Below are 20,184 nucleotides of genomic sequence, written 5' to 3'. Positions count from 1 at the left end.
CAACGAACTGCTGGTCCGGAATCAGAGGAAACAAGTGGATATGACTTCGCCCTCGGAAATTAGAAGCGTCGCGTGAACGGAATAATGAAAATCCGTCTTTTGTCCTCGGAATGGTAAACACTGATAGCGACGTGACGTTCGCGCCGCCACTTAGATCTTGCTCATGATCCAAGTAAAACGAGATTTCCAGTGGAACCCGTCGGACGAATGAATGTTTCGCTAGACCTTGTGCAAAGCTTGTTCGTGATTCAAATGATTAGAATGGTTGTACTGAAATTCTGAACAACGTAGAGAATTTATGGAGATTCCTTGCTGTGGACGTGCTATTAACTTTTGGATTGATTAAACGTTACAGCTGGTAGCGCTACGATAAGGAATTGTAGTAATATATATGTAAATATTAGTATGATTTTATTTGTTCTATTATTTTAATATCGTATCGTTTAATACATCTTATATGAAAATGACAAAATGAATAAAATTATTGTTCGTAACTACAATGTGTGGAAAGAATTTTTAAAAAACCTACATTCGATCCTTTGGCTTCAATCTAGAATTTTAAAGAGTAGTCCAATGACATTTAATTTCAATTTAAAAATTGATTGTGAGAAATTCTTATTAACATATCCAGTTAAAAAGATATTTTTCACATATATAAAGAGTGGAGTAGGAAAACCGCCAAAAGAACGCACGTCAATGATACTAGGAAAGTAAAGAGCTCGGATGATCGTCTTTACGACGTACGAGTAAATCCTTTCTGCACGCAACAGCGACCGTAAAACGTTATCGTCGCGTGCGATACCGGCGTCGGGTGTTAAACTTTGTCATGAAATAGTTTCTTCCGGTGCAGTACTTATAGAAATCCTAAAGAGGAGTGATAAGATACAATGTGGGCAAACCAGCGACCGATTTCTCTTCTACGTAGGCGCGTCTCTGTATCGGGTGATGGCTCTGCTATTAATCCAACCACTGTCGCGAAACGACAAGTCGTAAAGTGTCCAAGTGCGTAAAGGGGCGCGTTGCTCTATGGCGAGGGAAAAAATTGCTAACAGAGTGACGGCAGACTTCATAAAATAGCCATATTTGAGAGACGCCATTGCGAAAATCGTGCTTTATATTCGTCGTTTTATTTTTCTCTCGACCTCTCCGTTCTTGTTTCCGTGTCGAAGTTCTCGTGTAGCTAGCCACGGATCCACCGTGTTTCCGGTGACTGTCACGCGGAACTGAGAGAAATAGAGAGAGGAGAGTTTCTACTACACATTTTCTCTTCCTACCTGGAAACACTGTACCAAATACAGATGCGTTGGGATCGTTTCTTTTTTTTAACTTTCGATCTGTGTTTCAATTTTCCAACTCCAGAAATTATGATATCCGATATGGAAATAATATCTGCTAAATTTCAGAGTGGGTGGACGAAAGGAAAAAGTTTTAGAAATTAAAGTTTTGAAATTTTCCCAATTTCACGTTAATTTTGGACATACTTGTCTCGCCAAAATTGTCTAAATTTTTTAAATTTCTTAGCGAAGATAATTAACATTTTTAAACTGTCATTTATGTGTTTGCAAAATGGTATTGAAAGTATATTATTTTACGGAATGTAATGTACTTTACGGACCATTGCCAAGGGAAATGGCTGTAGAAACAATGAAAATAATATATTTGAAATGCACTTTCGTAAATTGAGATTTTAGGACAGTCGGATAGTGCCTTACTAAGCTCCCAAGAATCATAATTCATTTTTCGTCACCGGCTGATTGTCATGAACCCGGGGAAAGCTTTAGAAGCGAAGTCATAAATCTTCTTTCCTTCAGAACCACTGTGTAACACAAAATACCATCTCAAACACACCATCTTAATGGAAAATACAAACATACATTGAAATATTAAGTTTAACTAAATAGTCGATAAAGTTAGTGAAATACTCCAGATACACAACAACAGTTATGTGTAAGGAGAAGACCGTAAATATAATATTGTCGATGATAATTATATATCTCCCTCGGTCACTTAGAAAATTTTGATGATACTATCAATTTATGGAAAGAACGTAAGGTGTATTTGCTTATTTTACAAACAAACTGACTGAACATTTCCAAGAATAATTAATATTTTACATCCTATCAGTACACAAAAATTATCTTCTATGAATAAAAATGTCTGAGAAATGCAAAAAATTCAGTAACGGTATTTAACGTACATGTTTATCAATTTATTAGCCTAAGATTTTCTACTTTAGTCACGAAGCTCATAATTTCTGGACTTATTACATATTTACCAAAATCTGGATCTTCATTCATCACACTATACTAACTCAAGAAAGACCGAACCACAAGCTGTCAAGTCGAAGATTAAGGAAAGGCTTATCTACCAAGCCCATTGTATTTTCCATATTTCTATTTCTATTCTATTCGCAGCAACATTTAAAGCCACGTATTTTAAAACTTTGTATAGGAAAGAAATACGTTCTACGAAAACGAAACATCATTCGAATATTTCCCATTCTGCTCTTTTATTCCTTTTTCACAGCATTTTTCGGGTTAACTGTTTCTATGACTATATCGTAAATGGCATTTTCGAACGATAAATTGTTTCAATAAAATATAGGGCGAGACGCGTAACTGGAACTATTTTGATAACTCTACGAGTAAAAACTTTATACACACACACACACACACACACACACACACACACACACACACACACACACACACACACACACAAAATATATATATCAATCTTTCATATTCTTCGAAATTTTAGGGACAACTTCAAGCTTTTAAATAGAAGTCGCAATTTCTCATGATAAAAGTTGTGACATTAAAACAAGTTCAGTGAAACGTATTAAAATTTGTATGAACTTGTAAAACGGATGACGAAATTTATTCTACATTACCTAATATTCTTCGTAAAACTTTCAAGCTTTAACGTTTGAGATACAAGAGACAATAATAAATAGCTAACATTTTAGAAATACTTTATAAAGAGAAATATAAGACATACTTGACAGTTCGCCTCTAAAAGAGAGAACTGGACAGGATTATCTTCGTATAATTTTCCTAACATCGTGAATAACTTCAAATTGCACTAGTTCGTGTAAAAGATTACGATGTTTCCGAATAAACACTTAAACTTTGTACATTTCATGTATGTTACGTCGCGTGAGATGGTCCATGCGACGTGCGCAACAGTCAAACACTAACTCGAAAATAGTCAAAACTTAGTCGCCACCCGGCAAGTGGCTAATACCGATACGAGCCGAACACTAAATCTGATTGTAAAAGACATTACAATTCGACATCGTAGCCTAACCCACGAGTATCTCCGAACATTTATATTATCAGTGAAATTAGTTGTTGGAAATAAAATATATATTATAACCTGTTAACCGCAGTGTTATACCAACTCAGCCACCCCTATTATCTCAACAGAAATAAGGAGATCGATCTGTTCACGGTATCGATTATTATAATCGTAACGGGAATTTACGACTCACCGTTGACGCACTTCCTCGCGATCGCGTCTCTCCGCGACTGGTCGATTTTACAATGTACGCGTTGAGAACTGATTCTGCTTAAACTGATACGTTTGTCCATTGAAGTTACTATATACCGCTCAACACGATCGTTAGAACGAAAATCATCTTACGATTGCACGAATTCGTTTGAAATCGCTGTGTTACGGCAGGGTTGTTCCGGCCTGTCCGTAACGGGGCTAAGCCAACAGCATCTTTCGAATTATCGAATATTCCCATTGCACGTGGCCATTCCTTCGAACACTACGAAGATCTCATATCCATTTCCACGCTCCCATTACCATTAATGGCGTGCACTGCCGTTGCAAAATCAATGAAGGAACTGTGCCGTCTTTTTTCTTAACATTAGTAGTGCCATTTATCCACCGAACGGAAGTTCGTCCCGGCGACGTGCTGCGTATCCCCAGCGGGCTCCATTGAATATTTCATGAAGTTAACGTTGTTGTACTTATATTAATTGAAAATACGATCGATTGAGCTCCGACTTCCGGCTCTCCTGCATCATCTACGATCGGTGTCTGATCCTCCGTCATCTCGTCGGAAAAATCGAGTCAGACAAATACGATGAGTTTCAACGACGATATTTTCCTTTTTAGGTTTATGCAAGTGCCTTTGTAGAGTTCGCAACTAGACGAAGGTAGCTCGCAGATCGCATCAACACGTTCACCGTGTAGAAGGCGTATACCAGTCGGCACATAAATTTTCGGGTTACGTATGATATTAATCTCAATATGGCAGATGAACTAAAAATCATGAAATTATGGAAAACGCTAATAATCTAAGTTGTTGATGTGACACTAACCCCTCGCAAAAAAGGAAGTTTTACCCTATGAAGACAGTTATCATATGAGTATTATTTCTTGTCACATTACAGCATTGTAGGAAATGAAAATCGGATCCACAATGAATCTGTTAACCGTAAGGGTCCGAAGTCTCATCGGAAGAAGGGTGGTGACCCAAAAACGATAATAGTGTTTTCCTTCGACCCACGGAGCATCGTCAAATTGCTCGTTTATAAACATCAAGCGTAAGCAATTTCCAGGACAATCCCAGAGAATTACGAGGTTCCCACGACCCAGGGATGGAAAGGATCCTCAACCGATCGCCACTGGACCAGAAGACAAATCTTCCACACTTGGTATCCCCGTCATCCACCTCCTACGCTAAAATATTCATGTCAATTAAAGGGTCATATGAAACGGTCGCCGTTTCACTTTACGAGTCGAACCTTTTTCCTTCTTCGCTTCTATCTCGGTTAATATCACGGAGGGAAAAAAGAGGAAATGGAGAAGATCATTCTTGTTCTTCTCTACAATTCTATTTGTTACCCCTTTATTTCCTTGGCCTTTTGTTAGCTCAGTGACTATGTTTGCAAGAGGTTGACGACGAACCGTCGTGGATTGTCACACTCTGCCGACCAGGAATTTCATCTCGCACATAATTAATCTCGGCAATTACGCGGCAGACAAGTATAATTCCGTGGTAGCGCCGGCATCCGGCTGGGCTACGATGAAAGCCGATGCTACAACGTTCCGCACTACTGTCCGGGCCGCAAACTCGAGGTTTCCTATCCTTCTGCGCTGCCTGTTCCTGTTTGCCGTGCTATGAAACACAACGACTGAAGCTCGATTTCGTCGAAACACGACGCGTCGCGTCCAAATTGCTACATACCGTGGCAAAATAGAGCATCGGTGCGTAGACTATATTGCGTACGTACACAACAGCCACGAACAAACACTGGCTTCTTATTTCACTGTTGTTAATTTGCTCCTTTTATTATATCACGCGTCTACAATACCATGTAATATCCTAGAGAACGTTCCAGCAAGGTAGAATTTAATGTTGGTTCGCGCCGTTCGAGCTAGCGGTTGCAAGATTGTTGAAACTTATTATTAGAATAAAACGCAACAATTGGAGTTTGTATAAAAGGGGTTCATCAATACTTATCTCTCCACCTATTATTTCTCGAAATGTTCTTCAAGAAATATTTCTTTCTTCGCGGCTACTTTTGCTTTTTCGTAACTTGTTTGATAATTATTAGAAGAAGAAATATCGTGATAGATGTATCAGACGTTCTATACGTATAAGTTCAATTAACTGTTTGTTAACCAAGTACCGTTATTTTTAATATTGCATGTATATTATTGAAAACCTATTTTCTCTTTATTCATTCTCCATTTATGGATCATTCTGATTTACTTTGAATATTTCACCCTTTCATATAATCAATTACCATTCGAATCGATCACTTCGAAAGTCACCAACTAAAATGCCCCTGAGCAACGTGTACCGCGAAGTAAATTCGACACGTAGCATAAACGTAATGAACGCACCGATATCTGCTGAACAAAGATAAAACCAATGCGTATCAATATACGTCCGGAGCATCATGTGTCATCAGAAAGTGGACAGTGTGCATAACGGGCGTACGCACGGTCGATTCCCTTATCAAAACGGATAGCTTCGTTAAAGCCATTATTCACTCATTGTAATGCATCATGTGGCGATAACATCGTATTTTAAGGATGATTATACGATGGCCAAGAAGGGCTGATATGTAACGATTACGTTTATCACTGTTTGATACGTGATCGATTACTTTACCGACGACAGCTTGTCGACCTTATTTTTCATACAAACAGAAAACACATTTCACCGATATGCACACCTCATGTAAATACATATACTGTCGAAATTCCGCTATAGGATATCACAGTGAACCATCGACGATTCGTCTTAGTCAGGAGAAATCGAAAAACATCGACGGCAGGTCCCATATTTTCTCGATTCGTTATATAGCCGAGCTTTCAAGCTACATGCTTACATCGTTGACGGATTAGAGGCGTTTTACATCGCTAAGCATCGAGCCACCACTATTTTGTCTCCGTAAATACTTACGTGCGTTAAATACTTGTACCATTGATTGACCACTATTTGATTGCGACTATAAATGTGAATAACTTCAACTTGAATTTGCGAAGTAAATTTTCCATATTAGATTCCAATAGCTGCTCGTACAAACATTATTTTGGTCGCTGATATACGGAAGAGGTACAATGAATTTATAAGACATCTTTTACTTAGTTCAGTGTGCAGACTCACTCTCCGAAATATGGACATGCATTTATGATTCACACTGTGTAAAACCAAGTATGTAACCGAGTATATATATGTAACATAGTTACAGAGACAACCGATCGACGATAATATCACTAGAGAGGTAGTCGATAATTAGAATCGAAGACACCGTGGGTCTTTAACTGGCACTGTGGAACTTGGTGCGACACCAGACGCTGTGTGCACCAGCTCTCACAGCAAGGGCAGCTTAATATTGACGCCGCCGGATCTAAGAGCGAAGTTGCTTCTCTTCTCCGTGGGATTTTCTCAGCTTTAGAATATATAGTACAGAGCGCTGTGTAAACGATCGTCGTGCCTCTGCACACCATATTAATAGGGCCATCTTCATGGGCAGCTTAATATTGGATACGAAGCGCCTGGCCGGTCCTTAGAAGCAGAAACGATTTATGGCCTCCACCGCTGGAGGATTTGTAAATAGAATCCCGTGTAGGTGGAGTGGCCCGAGGACAAGCACGTGCTCGGCATAAGTCCATCGTCCAAAGAATATTAGGAGGATTTTTAGCAATTGACGTGATGAGAAGTAGGCTTGTTATTAGCAATGTTATTGATACCAAGAAATTGAAAACGAGGCACGTTCACGATCCTTAACATACTGGCGTTTTATCATTGAATAACTTTTAATTAATTAAACACGTTTTATAAATTTATGTAAAATGTAAATTTTGATTCATTTGTAAATTATCATGTATTTATTGTTACTATCATTGACAACAAATTCCACTAATATTAATAGAGGTAAAATCGTAATTACCTATGGAAGAATATATTCCACGTATTTTATTTAAATAAAATAGCAATTAAATACAAAAAGAGACGAAAGTATAAAACATTTAACGCACGTGTATCAGACCAAGTTCATTCAATTAATCGGTTTGTTTGAAATATTAAAACTCGTTAAAAGACTAATTCAATTGTACTCAACTTCTCAACTACACTTAAAAATCCACCACTTAACTTTTAACAATTTCCAACACAATTAACAGATTAGTTGCAAAATATGCTTTCATTTTCCCCGAGAGTAAAAAATAGAATAAAGAAACAAAATGAATGAAATTGATACGATTCCCTTTCTCTGTGCATAATTGCTTGCAGATTCGGGCGTAGGATCGTGAGCGGATTCGATATGAGGCATTTCGATCCCTTGCGCTGAGCAAATATTGACGCGGCTCGCTACACGCTCGAACCCGTCGATGAAGAAGTCTGCCCGCAAAATTTGAGCCGTTCGAAAACCACATTGATCAACTTCGTAGATTAGACAGCACAGAGTGATTACGATGTTATAAACATTTGCGCAAATTCGTATTTTGTGGAATATAATTTAAAAGAAGAAATGGAATTTAAGCAGACAATTGTTTCCCCTATTAAATATTATAACAGATACTATACTTTCTGTATTTATATTGTATTTATTATATCTATTCTGTACATTCTTTCTCTTTTTCTTTCGAATTTCACTATCGAATAAATTCCAATAAAATACGCAGTCCAGCAATACGATTAAGAAATTAACGAAAAGTGAATTCGATCAGTTTGTCGTTATCAGTTGATCGTTTGGTTCTAATCTACGGAAGACTGACCGTTTGGTTGGCGAGAACGGACGATTCTCACGCTGTCGGTGCGCGTGAACTTGCCGAGACCGTAGAATGTAGAATGTAGAAATTTCCGCGCGACCGAAACCCTTGCCGCGTTCTCTGCGTAAGCGACGTGCATTACCCAATTGTTTGCCCATGTTTCCGACAGACTGTCTCGCCATGTCGGAAGTTCCCGCGGCTCCGTCGTACTTCGACGCATAATGCCCGTCAGCAGAAATTCTGCCGCATATTTGCATACATAATCGCGCCCTTGTATCGCGTCGGTCATCCTGGAGCCAGCCCCTACAATCGATCGCTCGATACACCGTAATTACACCCTACTGTAAATAGAAGTTGAACGTGATAGTAGGTGAAATATATATGCCGAGGAAAAGAAGAAAATACGTTTATATAACGTGCGCTAACCTGTTGTAAAATATCTAATTCTTATGGGGTCTGTTTCGCAGGCATCGAATAGATTAGACATCTGAAATTCTTAATATTTTGAATATTCTTTATATTGAAGTAATTACTTCAGGAAAACCTTTACATTTTCTCTTTTGCATATCCGTCACCTGGACATCGCTGTTACGAAAAGAGTAGAATTTAGTGAAACAAAAAAAAAAAAAAAATTTTAAATAAGGAGAAGTCCATATTATTGTGCCCTCGAATATAAATGTCGTTTTGCGTTACAAGGTATAGAAACAAAAAAGCTACAAGTAGATTTCTATTTCTGTTTCTTGTATCCTTCAGATAGAGCTACAAGGTTAACATTTTGGTCATGTCCTTTGCTATAAATATGTACTGTACAAATACGTGTACTTATACTAATATTTATAGCTATACTTATTTCAATACATTTTTCTATTACAAATTCACCCATTCGTTCCTCTATCAGTCAACCTCAACACTTTACTATATATTCTTCATTATATTAACGTTAAATATTATTTTAATATTTTTGGGATTTATCAATCGAATAGAAACATCCAACATTTGTTTTTTGTTGAAACTTAATTATTGAATACGTATTGATGTAGCCTATAAGAAATTGTTACTAATTCACTATCGAATAAATGCAACATGTTTTTATCAAAGTAATATCTTCAAGTCGATACTTATGGAATTGGATCGGATAGCATCTTTGAAACGGCTAGAAATGGAAATAAAATGGAACGAAGCACACTCTGCCGTTAATTTTAGGCATCTTTTGTGCGAAAATCGCACCTTTTCACGGTGTCTCGTAACAGACTAGTAATATCAAAAGAGATCTGCTGCGCTATTTGCTAACTATTTAGTGGTCGTTATACTGGTCGAAAAATCGATATACCGACGCTATTACATTTTCAGATAGGGAAGGCCGGAAAGAAGATGGTGAAACGAGAGAGAGAGGCAAAGAAAGAAGGCAGCGAGACCGCAACTTCACAAAAGCGAGATTCATATTCCGCTCGGAGAAACAGCGGCATTCGGAGCAGAAAATAAAATCTACGGGGGTCGTCCCGTCCACGGAAACGGACGCTGCATTCACGGGAACGTTCCTCGTTTTCGTCTCATAACTTCCTCCTTCCTGAACTCCTAACCGACTCTTTCCACCGGCCGTGTCACATCGCTGACCCTTCCTGCACTTAGCCGTTCTAAACCAACCGGCAAACTTCGTGATATGCATTTGAAATTCCGCCACTGAGATATGAAATTTTCCTTCAACTAGCTGCAATCAGATTTTCTTCTCACAATAATCGGTAAGGACAGCTACATACTGAATGTTCTACGATGATGTTGCGAGGAGACAGTGCCTTTCACACAAGTTATTTAGAGGATTTAAAGATCGTTTATAATACGAGGCACCTGATATTATCATCTTGATTTATATCAATATAAAACCATATGGTATAATATCAGATGTCTCGTTTATATATTTTAAGTCACTTCGATTTGGTTAGAACGCAAACCGATCGTGAGAGTCAAAGACGATATTTTCCAGTCACGCTATTCTCGGCGTTAATCCAATGAAAGCTTGGTCGATATTTTAAGGATAACGAATAATTCTCTGCCAGGCTGAGAGAACACAGCAGCGAAACAGAGAGATATGTATAATTTGGCGAAACAGACAAATATGTATAATTTAGCGAAACAGAGAAATATGTATAATTTAACGAAAACAGGAATAGGGTCGGTACACTTGATGTTCTGTGCAGTTACGACACAAGAACCTGATTGTGTAGTTACATTCATCGTGCAATGTATGTACGTTTACAATCGGGGTGGTTTGCAAGCCGGCTATCAGGGGAACACGCGGCGTAACTATCAGCTAATCAGTCGCCCCAGCTAGCTCGATGTAAGACGGAACGCCTCTTATCCGATGATCCGTCTTTCCTTGAGACATAACAGGGGCTAAGTATACTCGATCAAGCTTCCGTCACGTCGAGCCGTGTGATAAATCTTCTGGATTTGTGTGTGTGCGTGCATTATTTTTCTTGCGGTCTAATAAGTTTTATTATAATTCTGATGCAAACTTTTAGTGAAATATTTAGGCTACAAATATGAGAAAGCTACACACATACTGATGTTGTTTATTAGAAAAGTTTTGTCTTACTAATCTTTATAAGATCACTATGGTTATTGACCAATATCTGCATCAACAAGATTTCCAATAAGAATATTGTTATGAATTGCACTACATTGCTTACAAACTACAATAGTTTTCATCAGATATAGTTGAGTTAATCGTTAAAGTTCAAGCACGATCGATATACAAATACGATATAGGAATCCCGAACACATTGCCGCAGTCTAAGTTTCGGATCTATACAAATTGAACGTAACCGGTCATATCTTAGAAACGTGATCTGGCTAGCTAAACTGAAAATTGTCTAAATTTGTATACGTGCTAGATGTGTTTAATTTTGTTGAAGCAACCGCTCAATTTTGATTCGGCTGATGCGATATATGTAAACTATATATTGCATCTGCATCGCTGATCAAAAACTAGATATATATGTGTAAATTATAAAAATATAATTGGTTTTGGTGAAGAAGGCATTTGCGTTATGTATAGCTAGAAATATGCTAATTCAAATCCTAATACAAATTAACGGGAGTGTAAATAGCGAGATATATGACATAACGACCAATTGATACACATTCTTTGGATTAAAGCGAGGCTAAAAAAGCTGAAGCTTTATATACAGGCTGTGTATATAGCCTGCACGAGCACTCGCATAGTAATGGTCGATTAAAGGATGGAAGGATGAACTTCCCGAGTCAGATATTATTTTGGAAAACCGGGACAGAACTCTTAAGCAAACACGGTTTCGTAAACTACCTCTTTCAGTGATCCGTCCACCTTTAAATCAAACAAAAAGACCACATTGTTTAGCCACTGCTTGCCTACTTTCATTGAGACTTTAGAAACTTCGAAAATCCTCCTAAATATAAGAACTCGAATTTATATCCATTTAAAAAATAAGTGCTGCAAAGATATATATTTATTAAAAAAGGGGGGGGGGATTAGCAGCGTGTACCTAACGAAGCAACGTAAAATTTACCTATAAAAAATCCATGATTTTCATTATTGTTTAACACTTTCCCCATATTAATATTAAATTTTTTCCCGGCAAAACATTTTAAGCTGAAGAATTAATCAAGTTCCCTACAGATATCTCCTGTATTGAACTGTCTCCTATATAAATGATTCTAAAGGCTTCGAAAAAGATGGTAGTTCAAAGGCGTCTAATCGGCCCCGTGAATCAGTCATTAGTAAAGACTCGTTACTTCCGAACTAAACTGTCTCAGGTTTTAGAGCATCCTTTTTACTGTCTGAGCAAATGATGCATTTCGTCAGCCTGTCCAGCAGTTCAGGTTTTTTGCAATGGTTCGATTTAATGATAAAAGAATATAGTATACATATAGTCCGCATTCGTACTCTACCAAACTAAGAACAAGATTTTCTTCTGAATAGTGTCTTTATGTCGGCTATAGAAATAATATCGTATTGCTGTCAGCCCTTCCTTTATGTGACTCAGTGACTATGGATAACTTTATTACAAATTTCAAATATTTAATTCATACAATTGCTTCAAATGATTATATTCAACTGTTCAACATTCCTCTTACAAATATCAATCCAATCTGACGGAGAATATTCAATTTTATTCCTGTTAGTATAATAGGTAATTTCACAATTATTAATCAGATTCAAGAATACTTCACTCGTTTGTAATTATTGTAGGTATGGGATAATGTAATTTATATAAAGCCATATATACATATTTCCCGAAATGTTGTATTTCCATAAAATTATTATATTATCTGATAATAAGATAAAGATAGTATTTTTACTTAAATTACATATACATCTCGTACGTTAAATATTAGTTGAAAGGAGCCAATAGTAATTGCAAACAATGAACATTGAAAATTTAAACGAGAGACCCTTTAATTACATTTAACTCGGCAGTTACAAATGTTTTGCTTCCGCGAAAACTTTAACCGTGGCATAAAACAGACTTGCTCGAAGGCATATCAAACGAAATGAATATTTGGTACGAGCAATAGCGAGTTTCAAGTTGTTAAGATAATATTAAGAGAAAATACTCAGATAAGGAAATTGTCGTTTGCAAGATTTAATAAGAATTGTTCACAGACCACGAATTTTTTATTCGTAGAACTCCAATTAAGTTAAATGCAAGAATCTTCAATTACAAATAATTAAATTTTAATTACAAAAACTTTCGTAAATTTCGCGCAACGAAGATGTTCTTAATTTTAAGATTATTCCATTTTTCATCAAATAAGCTGTCACGTGCATACATTATTGCGACCAGCATAATTTAGCATACGAATCGCTGTTACATCTGGATCGCCATGAAATCGTGTCTTTTGCCCAATAATTTATTCAAAATTCCCAGTCCCTACCCTCTGTAACTTCCATCTGCACGAAATGTATGTATAATGCAAGTTCTAGTCCCGACTTCACGTAGCTTTTTTAGAAAGTAAATTTGAAGTACTACCGTATCGTATGTTCAGAGTACGATATGATAATTCGTATTTACGTTATCAACTTTAAAATAAATATTTTGACAAGATTGATCAAAAACGGACAATTGATTTAATTGAAAGTGAAGTATCAATTACTTAATAGTATTTATGCAATAAAATAAGTTATATTCCGTTGAGTTCTGTATCAGCTATAATAAGTAAAATGTAGGTGAAATAGGTACTTCTTTTCGTTTCTCATTCTTTAAGAAAAACTGTGTACGGAGAACTAACTTCTTTAATGCAAGATAAAATAAAGAGGAAGTTTTATTTATTTTGACTAAGTTTTATATTTGCAAGATAGATAATAATGTGAAAAATTGAATTTGTCAATGGAATTCACAAATATGTCGTATTACTTACATAGATTCCTTAAATTATTGTATTTATTGAATATTATATTAGAATGTAATAATGTATAATAATGTGATAATAATCGAATAATTTAACAAAGAACATTAGGTCAACCAAAAAAAGACACGATACATCTTCATATTCTTATTAAATCTGTGTATCTCACAACATACATTGCACATATATTGTAAATTGAAATGCATCATATATTTAAAATGATTTAAATAATAGTACTCACTCGGATCGAATACGACGGATATTGAAATGATGAAACGTTAGCTTGACGATTTCGTCGGGTTGACCGATAAACGTGTAAAGCAGGCAATCGATATTTGACGGATATCGTTTGGGATAATAAGGGGATGTGAACGTGCCACCTTGAGGTTTGTCCGAGCTGCTGTAGACGACGCAAGAGCAACCTGCAACAGATATTTCGTAATCATTGCATTAACGTAAACGCAAACGATCAAAATAGCACATAGAAATACAAAATCCATATAATTCGGATAAATATGTCTTTACCCTAAATCTTTACCCTAATTACCCTACGTAAGATTTATAATAAAGGAAACACGATAAGAAAAAGAGAAAAGTCTATTTCTACGGAACCTACGTGGGACCATAAATTACAACTGTCTAACGTTTCGTGATAAGCGTATCTTGTGTCAAGTTCTTGGCAAGTGACTTCTAATCCTAGTTCACATTATTCGAAAATATCAAACCCTCGTACTATACATAAGAAATATTACGCCAGATAAAACGCTAGAAAAAATTGTTTGACACAGGAGAACACTATTTATCCAAACTACTCGTGTCATCACAATGCCCGATATATCAAATATGTTCCTAAATTCCTATTAGTCAACTTCAAGTCACGCGACGTACCACTTACACGAATAAACATTAGCTGTTACGACCGTTCGCGGAGAGACGCGGTCTTGAAGGAACGCGTCAGCGAGAGGCGTAAATTCTCGCTACGATTCGGCTAATCGACGCCGCGAACTGATCGCTCCCCGTGTTTCGATTAGAATAACAGGGGTGACTCAATGAATTCAACTTATTCTACAGTTGTAGAATATATATATATATATATTTGTATCAGATTAACACTTACAACTTATACAGAAAGTATTGGTTCTAATTGTGTCTGAAGTTACGGATAGAATGTTCTAGTGAGATCTTGTGAAATACGACTGATTTGTATGACTGTTCGAATGGTACTGATGAGTTGGAAAGCTTGATGGAGAAAAAACTGTCTTGGACCTTCCTTTGTCTTTCGAGGAGACAACCCCCACCACCCTAGGATCACGCCACCGCACGCGCCAATGAACACGTAAAATCAAACAGATCCGAATCGAAGTTTCTGGAACTCGCGGCCAGACGGCAACCATACGCTCGTCGATGCATTATATTGATATACGACACCGGATCACATACCGCGGACCGCTGGCGATGGTTAAAAACACGACATTGAAGGCGCGCCGCGACAATGTATGGACTTCTGGTTGCCAGCCTGCCCGCGGCATGCGATCTAGTGGAGGAGAGTGTTACTCGACGTAACATTAGCATTTACAAATTTTACTATAATCTTACCGCATAATATTCCAATATCAGCAGAGATCGAATTTCAAATCCAGTTACATGAAAATTAACTTCAATTATACGAATGAATAAACAGCAAAAAGCGACAGAACTAGTAGACTCTTACCAGCTATTCGACTGATCCAGTTATCCGATACACGTCTTATCCTTCGATCGTGTCGGATAAATAAAGTTTTACCGCACATTAAGGCACGTGTCAAAATACAACACAATTTATTCACTTTCACCTATACTGGAAGAAGCAACTAAAATATTATGAAATGCAATGCGATTAAGATTACGTATGCCCGTTATGTTAAATTGTCCGAAAAGTGTCTTTCTTTTACAGATACGTTGTTACGACCGTTCGCGGAGACGCGGTCGCAAGAAAAACGCGTCAGCGAGAGGCGTAAATTCTCACTACCATTCGTATAATCGACGCTGCGAATTAGTCGTTCCCCTGTTTCGGTTAGTATAAATTGTATAATAATAAAAGCATCACAAATTATTTAGCGATGAAAACAGTTAATGCGTTACAGAAATTCGACCCGACTTTATTCGTTAAACTAAGCGACTTTATTTTCAATCGTCAAACCACTCGATGTATGTCGTTTGAATCTTCAAATGAGACTGATTGCCCTTAGATCAATTCTTTGTCTTCTCGGGTAGACGACCCCCACTACGCTCGGATCACGCCACCGTTCGCGCCTATGATCACGTGGGGCACCTTCTTTGTTAGAATAAAATAACGGACCGAAATCGACGTTTCTGGAACTCGCTGCTTGGCGACAACTATGCGCTCGTTAATACATTGTATATTTTTTGTCGGGCAGATAAGACGATCTGTCTGCGACGCAGTAGGACCGCGAGCGACGGTTCGAAATACGATCTATACTAAGCCTCGTGGTGTAACATACGTCTTTTACAACGATGCATGTGTCACGTAAAATAATAATAAATTTAAGGAGAAAAGAAACTTTTATTTTTTCCTTTTGTCTACAATACACTTCCGAGCTCTAGGCGTGACTGTTCGAATGCGACTGATGAGTTAGAATGTTTGATGGAGAGAAGACTGTCTTGGACCGATTCTTTTGTCTTTCGGAGAGACAACCCCCACCACCCTAGGATCACGCCACCGCACGCGCCAGTGAACACGTAGGCCGATTTCTTCGTAAAATTAAACAGATCTCAATCGAAGTCTCTGGAACTCGCGGCCAGGCGGCAACCATACGCTCGTCGATACATTGTATTGATATACGACGCCGGCGGACCGCTGGCGACGGTTAGAAACACGACATTGAAGGCGCGCCGCGACAATGTACGGACTTCTGGTTGCCAGCCTGCCCGCGGTATGTGATCCGGTGGAGGAGAGTGTTACTCGACGTAACAGATTAAATACATAGGTTCTTACATATGCTATATTACAACTAAACAGGGCAAGATCCCTAATCTTACAGATTCGTGTGTATGCTAATTTTACTTGAACTGAGTACTCGATAGCATGGTGTAGTACTAGTACGGAAACAACCAGAACAATAAGCTTGAACACTGTCATTTAGCTCCCTGATATTATTTACCGGTCGAAAATATACTTTGTACAGCGGTAAGTGCTAATTTGTATTCAAAACGGTCTGGAAAGATTCCACAAAGGCAGGGAGAATGATTGTGCAACGGAATCTTTTGATTTTCAGCGAGTAGCAAGTTGACATGCTTGTCCGTTTTCGCGCGGTTAGATGAAGCTGTTCACGCGCTTTGATTTCTCATCCGTAAATGTTTATAGATATGTCGTTGCGTTTCTTAAACCTACATATCATGAGTATAGATTCGTGACACACGTAAGCTAATCTGCCGAACGTTATGATCTTTATTTTGATAAAACAAAATGGATCATACGTAATTTGATAAAATAATATAAAACGGAAAATATTGTGCATCCATTATTTCCTTATAAAACGAAAGAAACTTTTCGGACGACCTAATATAATGTACGAAATTGAAGGTCTTGTAATTTCTCATGTGTGAGTCAAATGTTTCAATTTTTTAAATTCCTTTCATAAATTCATTAACAATAACAGTACTAATTTGCTAGTACGAACGATTGTGTAACAAAGTGCACTTTTAAATCCTCTGCTAAGTAAAATATACTTGTACAAAAATAAAAAAAATATAAAAAGTTCGGTATGTGTATGTAGACTTTCCTGGCTGGCTGTGGAAGTAGATAGTTCGATATTACACATATTGTATAACGTGCAATAAAATGGAAATCGTGGGAGAAATTTTAATAGTATGCATACGTGAAAGGAATCGAACAAAGATATTCCACGGTAATGAAATCTACCATCTGACAGCATGCCGAAAGTAACGCTTCGGTCCAAAGTCCGAAACTTTTCTTATTCCCAAAATGAACTCGTCACTTTTTCCATCGATCTTACCCCCCGCTCTTATACCCTCGCCACGAGTATAGAATCGACCCTACGTCAATCTCGAAGAATCAAATTAAAGTTTGACTTCTCTGTGAGGAAACGTACCGCAAGAGACCCGTAACTTTTCTGCGAAACTTTCAGCAACAAAATCACTGATTGCCCGGACAGATGGTTCAGTGGTTAATGATCGATCGCGAGAAGTCGCGTTAGCCACGTTGGACCGGCGGTTGCATTTCCTATTTAGAGATGGCGTCCAACGATCCAAGTCAATAATCTCTGGGAACGAAGCTACGAAAGAATTTCCGTTATCTGTCAAAGTGTTAAGCTCGCATCGCAACAGCGATTTAATTTCCTGTTGCACCATTTTCTTCTACCTTAGCTAGACTAAAGCAGGCTCAACGTCTTTGCTTTGCAGACGAATCGACAAAGAGTGCGGGAAATCGGGTGCTTTTACAGTTAAATAACTGAGCGACGCTTGAATTATTATTATTATTATTATTGTTATTATTAAGCTGTCTTCCTTGGTTTTAGGCGTTTAAAATACTACTGTTGTTAGTAATACGAGATAATACTAAATAAAAATTACGTACTTTTCTACTTTTACAGTCTTAACTTTACTTCCTCGAAATTCTTGCTTTTCTTTAGCGAGCAAAAAGGATTTTGATACTTTGAGAAGATGTTTGACATCCAGTCAAATCGGGATATCATGTATACTAACAATACATTTTCTATATTTTGTTCAAAGTGTAAAGATACATTCTAATGATTGACAAATATAATTGAATCGGGAATGATCGAAAGGATATAGCAGGATTAAAGTATACGAGTATCAATAACCGTATGAAATGTTTTTCTAAACATATAGTGATTACATCAAGAAAATAATTATGTACGAGGTATCTTTAAATCGTAATTTTGCAAACCGTTTGAATGTCATGTACACCTATTAGACATTTCAAAGATGAAGAATTGCGATTAATATTTTGCCAATATCAACAAAAAGAACGCTTCAGACCACATTCAATTTGATCAATGAATTTCACGTAATGGTTTGTTAATCTTCGAACGTTTAATAAGCTAATAGTTCTCGTCTCCGCATTTCTCTTCCGTGATATTACTCCGTCGAACAATATTTCTCTATCAGTTTATCGATTTTCATTGTGGTTCATATAAGATAGCTATCGGATAAACCAGAAAAACCCTATCAAAGTTCATGGTCCAGTGTTATCAACTGTATACCGGTCGAGCAAGATAGAAGGCCGCTTTGGTGCGACCCACGAAATGTGGGTCATTACGAAGGCTCGTCGATACGGGTGCAATAATTTATCCGCAACAATATCACCGACCGTCTCTGCGATTAGTTCGCGTCGACCAGTTGGGGAGCGCAGTTCCGTTGATTATTTCCGCGAACGTGATCCATTACGAAGCGTACAATTCGTTCAAGAGAACACGATTAATCCCAGTGCGCCGACTTAGAAGAATCCCATTCTAATAGGATCGATTGATTACTGACAGGATCAAGATCAATGTGTACTTATAAACATGATTTAAAACCAATCATCCAAGGTTCGCTTCAGAAGTTTCGAATACGATTTATGAGATATAACGGTTCGATCATTGTAGCATATTTTACACTTTGAATGTCTAAAATAAAATTAAACGATGCCCACTGAAACTTAGTCAATAATAAAAAAGATTGTAAATGGTATTGGTACAGAAATGATTAACATTAATGAATCAAAAACGAATTTTGTTTTCTGATGATAATCGTTCGTCGTCGTATGGGATGAAATGTTATACAAAACTTTTCGAAATACAGTGGCAGACAGAAATCATTAAAATTCATACTTGTCTATAATAGCTACACTACATCGTTAGTGACTTTGTACTAAACATTTTTTACCATATTGATAACACTCATATATATATGTCAGGTTGTCATTAGAGTTCGGGGCGTATAATGAATCTTCATGTGAATTGGCCATCGTTGTTGTAGACATTACTATAGATGATATTTATTGATACGAATATGAGTATTACAGGGTGTAACAAATAATAGCGGCGATTGGATAATCGAGAAGTCGATGATAATGAGTGTAGGTTCGATAACGAATCCACGGTCAACGGGATGACGAATGTGATTTGATATTAGATTCTGGTGACACTCAACGTATTTGTTTACTGGACTAGTCGAACTTATCGGACTGCACCTCGGTCTAAATGGAACTGCCCTTATATACTCTTCTCCGTACCTTTCTGGATCCATCGGGTCAATCTTTGTTTTTTAAGGAGAGCTATTTAATTATTCCATACCTCTGTTAGGTACACGTCCCTCCCGTGACCGTGGCTACAACGGCCCGTTATGTCACTTCGACCCAAGCCCACTGTCATAAATCTCGGGCAAACATAATTGAATTAAATCATAAACAGCTATTTCTCAATTTCATTATTTAAGTACGGCTATAATAAAAAGTTTGGACTAAAGTATTGGGGACCTTGCTAAACATTCCAAAAGAAAGACCTCGATGTCCTTTCATCTCTAGTTATTCAG

The 20,184-nt window shown here is 37.4% G+C and overlaps 2 protein-coding genes across 3 annotated transcripts in view; one reads left to right on the top strand and one right to left on the bottom strand.

Moving 5' to 3' along the window:
• LOC132911886 (uncharacterized) overlaps nucleotides 1-20,184 on the top strand; it is a 290,962-nt gene that overhangs the window by 105,773 nt on the left and 165,005 nt on the right. The gene's annotated exons all lie outside the window — the stretch shown is intronic.
• LOC132911885 (suppressor of lurcher protein 1) overlaps nucleotides 1-20,184 on the bottom strand; it is a 535,060-nt gene that overhangs the window by 407,845 nt on the left and 107,031 nt on the right. The window contains exon 3 of the mRNA XM_060968897.1: nucleotides 13,868-14,048. Coding sequence (XP_060824880.1) covers nucleotides 13,868-14,048 — 181 coding nt within the window. The remainder of the gene's footprint in view (nucleotides 1-13,867; nucleotides 14,049-20,184) is intronic.

The sequence above is a fragment of the Bombus pascuorum genome, chromosome 11 (genome assembly GCF_905332965.1).
Source record: "Bombus pascuorum chromosome 11, iyBomPasc1.1, whole genome shotgun sequence".
NCBI classification, from domain to species: domain Eukaryota; kingdom Metazoa; phylum Arthropoda; class Insecta; order Hymenoptera; family Apidae; genus Bombus; species Bombus pascuorum.
This window is presented reverse-complemented; position numbering and strand designations above follow the sequence as displayed.